This window comes from Frankliniella occidentalis, unplaced genomic scaffold (genome assembly GCF_000697945.3).
Source record: "Frankliniella occidentalis isolate FOCC.00 unplaced genomic scaffold, Focc_3.1 Scaffold85, whole genome shotgun sequence".
Lineage (NCBI taxonomy): Eukaryota > Metazoa > Arthropoda > Insecta > Thysanoptera > Thripidae > Frankliniella > Frankliniella occidentalis.
In genome coordinates, this window is record NW_026267214.1 from 596,714 (window position 1) to 606,185 (window position 9,472).

The window sequence follows — 9,472 nt, forward strand, 5'->3', positions numbered from 1 at the left end:
AAACTTTTTAAATTGATTTGTATCGTTATAAAAATGTTAACTGGACGTGTGTAGTTACTTACAGCATCCAGCAGAAAAATAGCAGCAGATAAAGTGCGAACCGCTCTATCCCCGAAACGCACGTTCAGGTACTCGAAGGAGGATCGTACATTGAGGTTGACGAAAACAGGAATGTAGAGGTAGCTAATGGCGAAGGCCATGAAAAAGATACCAATAACGATGGCATAGTACTGGGTGCCATAGCTGTAAATGTCAGCCGGTGTACCCAAAAGTGTGATGCCGGAAATGAAACTGAAAAACAAAAGAAATTACAACGTTGTAAATTTTGTAACTGGATTAGTACTCGCTACATTCTACCAGGTGGCTGATTAACCCAGCGCACTTCTGTAGTTATGTTGTATAGACTCGGCTGTAGCACATTCCCTTCGTGCGAGCGGGTTGCCTACTCCCTCTGCCCCTGTAAGGCACCATGGTCAGGAGAGACATGCAGACCTACCCGCACTCCCTCGTGAAGTTCAGTATGTAACTACCAAAGGTTAATCGTCTACCTGGTGTACCAGTCAGGTGCTACCGAGCCTCTCCCTCCAAACTCACCCCGCGATAAGGGAAATGGCTACAGGAACAGTCTTCATCTGCCTGTTGGCGAGCAAGTACTCCAAGTCTGTCTTCTGCCTCGAGCCGAAGCAGCCGTAGTACAGGCCCACCAGAAGGGAGATGCCGAGGGTGAGCGCGAGCACCAGGTAGTCGGCCCAGTGGAACAGCGGCTGCGACGAGAATAACGACAAGAAGCGACGTAAAATTTGTTCTACATTAAAAATAAATAGTGCGGAGCACAAAAGGGTTTCGCAAAACGCCCTCCCCAAAGCTGAGTACCTCGTTTCCTTCCTGGAGCATAGGGGTGCTGGCGGTCGTTGAGCTGGTCGCCAGGGTGGCGGCCAACGAGGCCATCGTTGTGGTGTTCATCTTGTGACGGATCCCTCTGCCGGCTGGAGGCAAGGTGCAAGGGAGGTCCCGGCGTCCAGGCAGTGCCCTCCAACCTCGGCGCCGCTCTGTGTGGTCTGAGTCGTCTCCTCATCGAGCCAAAGACTCGACCGCTTATGAGACACTTGGTCATTTGCGGATCCAGTACCGACTGGTTCAGGGGGCGGGTCGGGTGGGGGCGTCTCAAACGCCCGCTAATTAAACACACTCACCCGCCGACACCTTGGCGCGTGCGGCAAACGGAGATGCTGCGGCAAAGGTCGCACGAGTGGCGGCGGGAGCCGGGCGGGGGTGGGAGGCGCGTGCGCGTGCTTACGCGGAGTACGCGTCGCAGGCAGGGGCGGCCGTGGAGCTCGTACAGAGTATTCCCGCTGCATCCAAGCCTGATCCCGACCGACCTACCTGCTTCAGCCCAAACGCTGGCTGGCCAACGCCGGCGTTCGGAGGCGAGGTCAGCCGTTGAGCTGACCAGCTCGCGTCCTTTGCAGGGATCCGGCCGGATCCGGCTCTGACGGCACTGTCGCCATGGGCGCCGCCAGCATCCGCGTCGCGCAACTCCACGCGAGCGCCGCCTTGGGGGTAGGCCACCCAACCTACGTCCGCTGCACTGGCGAGAGAGGTCTCCCCCTCCCCCTCCCCCGGCTTCTTCTCTGCAGGTGGCCCCTGCGGCCGAAACCCCGCGTGACCGCCCTTGCCGCGCTGCCCACCTCGCGCTCATCGCGAAGATCGTGTATGTAGACCATCGATTAGATCATCGAGTAGATCCCGCAAACGTCCGTTTGCGGCGCAGCTCAGTCTCACAAGGGAGCCTTTTCAGGTGTAAATCTCCTCCGATTTCGTTGAAACTTGGAAAATTTGAAGGTTGTGTATGTAGAAATCGGATGGCACTTGAAATTTTTCCTGAACTTCACATTTAGTTTTTCCTTATACAGGGTAGGAGAAAGGTTTACAAAAATGATATTTTTTGAAAAATGTAAAGCTGTGTTCTAATGAGTAACTCGTCAAAGTAGCACCTCCTGTGCCAAAATTTTGCCCGTTTTGCTCTATTTTGTACCGTTAAGGCGGTAGAGGGATATTTGAGACAAAAAACACTGTAAGGCTCAAGTAAACCCCTGGTAACTGTGAGGTTCAGGAAAATTTCAAGTGCCATCCGACTTCTAGTATAATGACCTTTAAATTTTCCGATTTTCAACGAAATCGGGGATTTACACCGTTTACACTCGAAAAGGTTTCCTTGTCAGCTGCGTTGACCTAGAGCGCGGCCGGGCGCGGCGGGGCCGGGCGAAGGGCAGCCGTCACTCGGCCGGGGCCCACTCGCCCGCCGAGTGACGTTTCCGGCGCGCATTGTGTCGTCGCCAGAGTCGCGCACGCACGCACGCACGCACGCACGCACGCGCGTCACCATGGCGTCACCACTGGCACGCGTCCCCCGGGCAGCAGCGCCGCCCTTAGCTGGCAGCCGGCGTCAGCGGTGACCTCAGCAAGACCCGCGGTAGGGCAGCGTGTCTGGGCGGCGGGCAAATCTGGGGGGAAAACCGGCCATCGTCCAGGAAGGTCGCCGAGGCCGAGGAGGAGAGGAGAGCGCAGCAGGGGCAGACTCCGGGGCAGCAGCAAGCACCGAGCGGCCCGCGCAACTTGGGACAAATATACGTATCCAAAAGTTTAACATTCGTGAACATTTTAGCGGGTACGAATGAAATTTCCATGAATACTAACAAGCACCTGCAGATGCGCGCAATGTGCCCCGCCAGCTGCGGTTAGCCATCGGGGGTGCTGGAATGTCCAGCACCTGCAGGTGCATACACTGTGCACGTCAGCAGCGGGTCTGTCTGACTATCGTCGTACATAGCAAGAGGGTTGCCGGTTGCCTGTAAGTTACCATGTCAGCAGCCCGAGAGCCCATGAGGGCCTGAACCAGACCGAACTTTGACTTTTTAAAATTATTTTTCCAACTTTTTAATTTGATTTGAAATTGAATCTGGAACTATTTGATTATTCGGTTTGGAGGGAATATACTTACTTTTAGATCAGCTTCGATTTGAAGGGGAAAACATCGATACGCACTGGTGTACACATTCAGCCAGCACTCACACTATGAATGGGGCTGCCCGGGCCGTTTGGCCAGACACTCTCACTCTCTCTCTCTGGGATAGGTGCAGGTAGTATACATTACACCTTAGGTGCAGGCAGGTGCGCCAGTGCTTCGGGGAGAGTTACACCGGTGCATTGCTTGGTGCAGTGCAGCGAAGTGCACTGCAGTGGGGTGGAAGGCAAGCGCAGCGCTGCTAACGGCTCCGCTTAGAGGCTACGTATTAATGAAAGAGAGCAAAAGTAAACACGCACGAGTGGCAACCTATGAGGCTAACTACACCACCTACAAGGAGCCTTAACACTGTTGTTTTTTTGTTTTTTTTTCTTAAAAAATTCTCCAAAATATTTTATTGCGACCTAAAGTTTTGCGTGACTGCCCTCGCGCTGCTGAAGAGACACAAAATTATGTGTAGTGTAACGCCTTCTGTGCGTGTATGGTGCTGGCTGTCTGGGCCTTCATAGACGCCGACCCTAGCGTCTGGCGTTGCCCCAAAATAAAGTGCCGACTCTTCTTCCCTCGCACTGCCAGTGTGTCGCCATACTGCGGACGGCGGCGGCGGCCGGGTCCACCGGGGGACGGTGTGGCTGGCGCAGGACCCCGACGAGCCCTCTGTAATGATTCACCTTTGGTATTCACCCACCCCCGCCGGGGTGCGCCCCCATGGCCTTTGTGCCGGCCCCCGCCACTAAGTGCTCTCTGTCTGGTCTGCGATAATGAGACGGGGGCGGGGCCGGGCGGGGCAGGGCGGGGAGCTTCATCCATCAATGGCGCAGTCCTGGCGTGGCGTGGCGCTATCGTCATTGCGAGGCGGCTGCGACAGGTACTGGAGGGCTGGGGCGGGGCGGCGGCGGCATCGTGGCGTGGCGTGGCGTTGAACAGTGAAGCCGACTCCGAACCGGGGAGTACGTACAGCCGCGGAAAGTCGCAGCGCACACTTCTTTCTTATTTTCCTCCGCGAGCCTTTTGCTAACCTGCAGCCCCCCCCCCCCCCCCCCCACTCTGCTGTTCACTGTCCAACACCTTTCTCTCGCGAATGAGAAATGTCACTTGCGCCTCCCATATGTGATGGCTGCGGAGCGGGGGCCCGGCCGGGGGCCACGGCATGTTCGTCACCAGCGGATGGGGCTATGGCGGCAGGGGTCCTGGGGTCCTCCTGGCCTTTGGCGGCGAGCCCCAGAGGGGTCGCTCACATCGCTCCGTATCGCTATCACTCGTTATCGGAGGCACTTCCTCCCGCTTCTGGAGAAGAGATTCCTTCTCCGGTGGCCCCGGCCCACCCTGGCGGCCCCGCCGGACAGGCAGCCCGCCCCGATAGTGTTCGTGGATTTCAGCGGGCCCCCGACGTCTCCGACACGAGGGTGCCCCCGGTGACTCCGCCGCCTCCGCCCCACCCCCCATTCCCCCGAGCTTTTTGTGCCATTGAGTTTACTGATGATTTTTTCCTGTAAGCCGGGGATGAAATGTGACACAAAAATGCGAGGAGTGTAGCTCCAACCTGCACGACTATGTCTCATTACGCGATGTCGCTCTCATAGTGGGGTAAATAGCGTACCCACTACCCACACGCGTTGTAATTCTGCTTATGCCACGGCTGGCCGACGACGCCGCGTCCGCGCCTGGTTCGACTTCCTCGTCATTGCGAGCGGGGCAGGGCGGGACAGGCCGTCGGTCAAGGAGCGTGTCGGTGTCGCCGGCGTCGCGCACCTCGATGACGGGGGCTGCAAGGAGCTGCAATACCCCCCCCCCCCTCCTTGCCTCCCCCGCGACACACGCGGGGCTCATCGCCACCCTACAGGTTTGCATAACGCGTGCTCCCCAAAAGGTGCGTGTATTCGCGTGAGCGGAGCGTGCGTCGACTTCCCAAGGAGCTCGCTTGCGAACCGACAAAAAAATCACTCTCGAATTATTTCTTAATCCAAACCCAAAGAAGGGATCCGCCAGGCTGTTCGCGTGCACTTTCTTTGTGGGTAAATGGACACCCCCCCCCCCCAGAAGAAAGAACGTCAATAGGACCATAGCTTCCCTTCACGTCAGGACGACATTGCCAGGGTGTCCAACTTTGGTCTGCCGGTGTACAAATATGCGGGTTTCCTGGGCTTTCTTATGGGTCTTCTGGCTGGACTTTCTGGGCTTCCTGGGCTTCCTACTTTTGGGGGGCGGTTGGTGTACACGCTCAGACCTAGTCAGGCACCCCTCGCGACATTGTCATAATGTCAAATTCCTATTTTTAAAAAGGGGTCGAGGAAAGAGGGGGTGGGGTGGGGGGCAATTTCTTCATGGTAAAGACAGTCTCGGGGAGTGTCTAAAAATTGTGTCATGTTTTCGGCGGACTGGGCGTAAATTTTACGACATGGTAGTGATATTGTCTGCCTTTGACACCCGCCCTTCCCCTTTCTTGCCTTGCCCGTCCCGTCCCTCCGTCCCTCCCTTCCCTGTCGCCTGCCCTGTCTGGGAGCGGGCTGGACGGGAGGGGAGGAGGAAGGGGCGCGGTGAGGTGGGGGCAAAGGTGATGGTGTGGGGGAGGGGAGGGGGTCTTTCCCCGCCCCGCTTGGCTTTGCTCCGCTCAGCGCTTCTGAGGCAGACAAGTTCGGAGGTTCGGCTCGTTCGAGCAGTCAGTAGTGCATTCAACCTGCAGCGGCACACACCACCGGACCAGCTGACCTCAACCAACCATGTCGGCTGAACGATCACTCAGGACCTCAATGCAGGTATGTACTGTAGAAAGACGGCCAGAGTAGTTTCGCAGTGCAGTGTCCCGCCACTTCACCCAGGCAACTTCTGTGGTGTTATTGTTTAGTTTTATTCAAGATATTTTTGTGTAGTACTAAACAGTACTGACAAATAGAGTATAGCGCGTATATTTTTGCTATTATTGTCAACGTCGACACCAAGTGAATCTGGAGTACTCCGACACCTTCACGATAACGTCATAACAATATTGTTTAGAAATTCTGCTCGATTGAGGCCCCCCCCCCCCCCACCCTGAATCACTTCGATCCACTACGTGCACCACGTCCATGTCGGCCAGCGACTCGCATTCTTTAATTAATTCATTTTTATTCCGTAAGGACTCACTCATACATTGCGTGCAGCCAGACGACAGCCACCTCTTGGCCGCCGCCGTCCCGTACAGTCGGTCGTCTTTGGTTCTGGACGTTCTGGACGCGACGGGACGGGAGGCGACCGACCTTCCCTTTCCGATATCCCTGGCCGTGTTTCTTCGTGTTTGTCGCGCGGTGCGGCGCTCCCCGCCCCGCCTGGCCCCGCCACGATATCCGACATTGACATAGGATATAGCGCAGCGTGCTCGTCAGCCTTGGCGTGTCTGAGCCGGGCGGCGCGGGGCAGGGACCGACTCGGGGAGCTCGGGGACCGACTTGTGCTCCCGGAGTCTGGAGCCTCCTGGACGGCGCCGCTCGAAGTGGGGCCCGTCCCGCTGCCTGATAAGAGTGGAGTAGACACGAAGTCCAGAGTTTCTCAAGATTCGATTTTTAACTGTCGACGCTCGGGCCGGCGTTCACAAAAGGGGTTTTAAAGGCTAAGGTCTCGATGTGGCTTCTCGAACCTCAGCTTGGGATGGGACAATGGCTTCAAGTCAGTGGCCATTAGCCGCACGAGTGCGTCGGACAGCCGTCGAACAACTCCATCTAGGTGCACTCGGTCGAGCTAGGCGCGCTAGGCGGCGGGGCGGGGCGGGGCGGGGCGCAGGGTGCGCGGCGCGCCGGGCGCGGGGTGTGGCGGGGCGCGACGACGGGGAACAAGCATCGGGAGAAAGTTGTGATGCTGCTGGCCGGGACACGGCTGGCTCCCGTGAGCCTCCGTAAGTTCAATTTCCCGGGTAACGTATGGTGTAGCACTGCCTTGATTACGGGGCGACGGCACGGGACGGGCGCCAGGAGGGAGCTCTGAGCCCCGCGAACGCGCACTGCCTTGACCTGGCTGCAGAAGGCTTTTTGTCCCCGCGCTCCCCAGTCATGTCAGAAAATTTGTTGCATTTGTGACGATTGTCCTAGAATCCACTAATCATTTCTAGTTGACAAGTATTCTTGTCATCTTGAGTTTGGGAAGTGTGGTGAAGGGAGTAGGGAGAGAGGGGGGGGGGGGGGAGGGGTTGCAAAGGTGGTCTAGTAGTTTCGTCCACTTCCTCGTGTCAACCCCTGTGGCCTCGCAAAGCGGCGGCCGGCGGCCACGGCCGTGGTGAACTGGTCGGCGTGTCCTCTCGCGTCACTTTTGGCGCTGCTGCTACAGCATCCTAACGTAACGGACGTTAACACGTAACCTGACAACACGGTCACGGTGCTGGCCGGACCCCGTCCCCGCGGGATCCGGTTGTAAAGGCGTCGTTATGGTAGGGGCGGACCGTGATCTCGAACCGCGCGGCAGTCTGGGTCGATATGTAAGAATTGGCGCGAAACCGGGCGAAATAAGCGTCGAACCGGCCCGCCACGCCTCGCCAGGCCGCCACCGCGCGGCGCGCCGGTGTGCTGTAACGCACGGAGTCACTCGCGTAATAACATAACGCCGCGAGTCTCCCCCCCCCACCCAGCCTGTCCTGCAGGGCTTTCACTCGACCATCATCCTTCCGGTCGCTCGGCTCAGCTGAGCTCGGCGTCGAACCGGAAGCTGTTCGTATCTCGTTCCCCGGGGGAGGGTTAGTGCCTCGTGCCTTTCTCCCGTGGCTGCGTTGTCTTTGTCCTCATGACCTTCCTTCTTGCAGGCGCTGCTACTGCTGGCGGGGCTCGCCGCCGTGCTGGCCGCCCCCGGCCCACAGCCCGGGCCCAACCCCTACCCCGTGGCCTACCCCGGGCCCAACCCCTACCCGCTGCCGCACCCCTACCCCTACCCCGTGGCGGCGCCTTACCCCGTGGCGCGCCCCCTGCCGGGCCCCGGCCCCCAGAACAGACCGCCCGTGTCCGACACCGCGCTCGAGAACGCCCTCGGCGACAGGCGGTACCTCCAGCGGCAGCTCAAGTGCGCCCTCGGAGAGGCACCCTGCGACCCCGTCGGCCGCAGACTGAAGAGTGAGTATCAGTTTTGTCAACTGGAATACAACTCCTACTTGCTGTAACTGTGGTTGTCGAATCTTGTGTTGACACTGTTCCCTTTTCGGTTGCAGCCCTCGCGCCCCTCGTCTTGCGAGGAGCCTGCCCGCAGTGCTCACCCCAGGAGACGCGCCAGATCCAGAAGGTTTTGTCCCACATCCAGAGGAACTACCCGCGGGAGTGGAGCAAGCTCATCAGAGAGTACGCCGGGTAGTTCATCGAGCCTACCGCATCATCTTTCTTACTTAAAACCAGTCATAATTTTTTTATTTATTGAAAAATCGTTTTCACGTCACAACTCGGCGCATTTTTAGCGCTATGTTTCTCCTTCGATTTGACATTCCCCATTTTATTTTATTTGTAAAAGAAGGGGGCATTTCCTGATGCATCATATTGATGCTCGTTACTTTTCCGAGTAATTCACTGTGATAAGCTTCACCTTTTTATTTTTCATACATTTACCATAGTACATGTCATGATTTCGACTTTGAAGTCCAATCGGACTATGCTCATCTTACAGCAATTAATGCCGTCCAAAAGTTGTGAAAACGTAGTCTTCTGTCTGTGATTGTATGCCTCTACGGGAGTCTTTGTGCGTGTTGGAGTTTCAATTACCTTGCTGTACTTTCATGGAGATCTGCACTCATTTCATAGATAGTCCTAAGGAAATATTTAATACTTGCGGTCTGCACCAACGTCATTTTTATAAAAATAAAATTGTAAGTCATTAAATGTGAATTAAATTAAGTGTTTTAAACTGTCTTCCGTCAATTTGTGCCGTCAACACTCACGCGGCACTCACAGCATGTTGCGCACGCGAATGACCCTTGCTGTCCACTGGACTGTGATTGTAATTGGGGCGAAATACACGGGAACTGGCGTGGCTGGCCTGCTTGACTGGCTGGACTGGACTGTTGGGACTTCCCTTGCGATTCGCAATTTCAGTTGTGACGCCAGAGGGGTCGAGCGGGAGGGGGGGTGAGGTTTGTGGTGAGCCGATTGGCTGTAGGTGTTGCAGCGGCAACACACGCCAGTGCGTACGAGTAGGGGGGGGGGGGGGGCTCTTCACTCCACGACGACAAGCCTGCTGACGGCTAGCACCACGCTAGAGACATGCAGCGCCCACAAAGGGCCGTCCGAGGACCTTGGCCCGCCTGTCCAGGCAAATGAGCGCCGGGGGCACAGTTTCCTTTAAGTGCAACACTCTGGTCGCTCATTAAGTGGCCTTTGTGACTCCCCTATCGGCAGGGCTGGCCTGCACCTCGGGCCGCACACGGCACGGGGCGGCGCAACTGCAGCGGCCGACGGGGACCTCAGGCGCACCGCGTCGGTCCCGGCCACTGGCCAGCCCCCTCCC

General features: G+C 57.2%; 2 protein-coding genes across 2 annotated transcripts in view; one reads left to right on the forward strand and one right to left on the reverse strand.

The window, feature by feature from the left end:
• The window catches only part of LOC127749735 (sodium-coupled monocarboxylate transporter 1-like), a 5,270-nt gene extending 4,187 nt beyond the window's left edge, over positions 1-1,083 (reverse strand). The window contains exons 1-3 of the mRNA XM_052269197.1: positions 874-1,083; positions 595-764; positions 63-291 (exon numbers count right to left, since the gene is read on the reverse strand). Coding sequence (XP_052125157.1) covers positions 63-291; positions 595-764; positions 874-963 — 489 coding nt within the window. The 5' untranslated portion in view covers positions 964-1,083. The remainder of the gene's footprint in view (positions 1-62; positions 292-594; positions 765-873) is intronic.
• A 4,530-nt stretch (positions 1,084-5,613) lies between these two features.
• Positions 5,614-8,872, forward strand: LOC113217713 (allergen Tha p 1-like). The gene is made up of 3 exons (XM_026437737.2): positions 5,614-5,781; positions 7,791-8,094; positions 8,190-8,872. Exons 1-3 carry the CDS (start codon positions 5,746-5,748, stop codon positions 8,327-8,329), a joined length of 480 nt encoding a protein of 159 aa, XP_026293522.1. The 5' UTR covers positions 5,614-5,745; the 3' UTR covers positions 8,330-8,872.
• The last annotated feature ends 600 nt before the right edge of the window (positions 8,873-9,472 follow it).

Excerpts from the sequence above, each read along its gene's own strand:
- LOC113217713 (XM_026437737.2), top strand. The coding sequence starts at position 5,746 with ATGTCGGCTGAACGATCACTCAGGACCTCAATGCAG. Across the intron at positions 5,782-7,790 it reads CACTCAGGACCTCAATGCAG|GCGCTGCTACTGCTGGCGGG; the intron begins GTATGTACTGTA and ends TCCTTCTTGCAG. Across the intron at positions 8,095-8,189 it reads CGTCGGCCGCAGACTGAAGA|CCCTCGCGCCCCTCGTCTTG; the intron begins GTGAGTATCAGT and ends TTTCGGTTGCAG.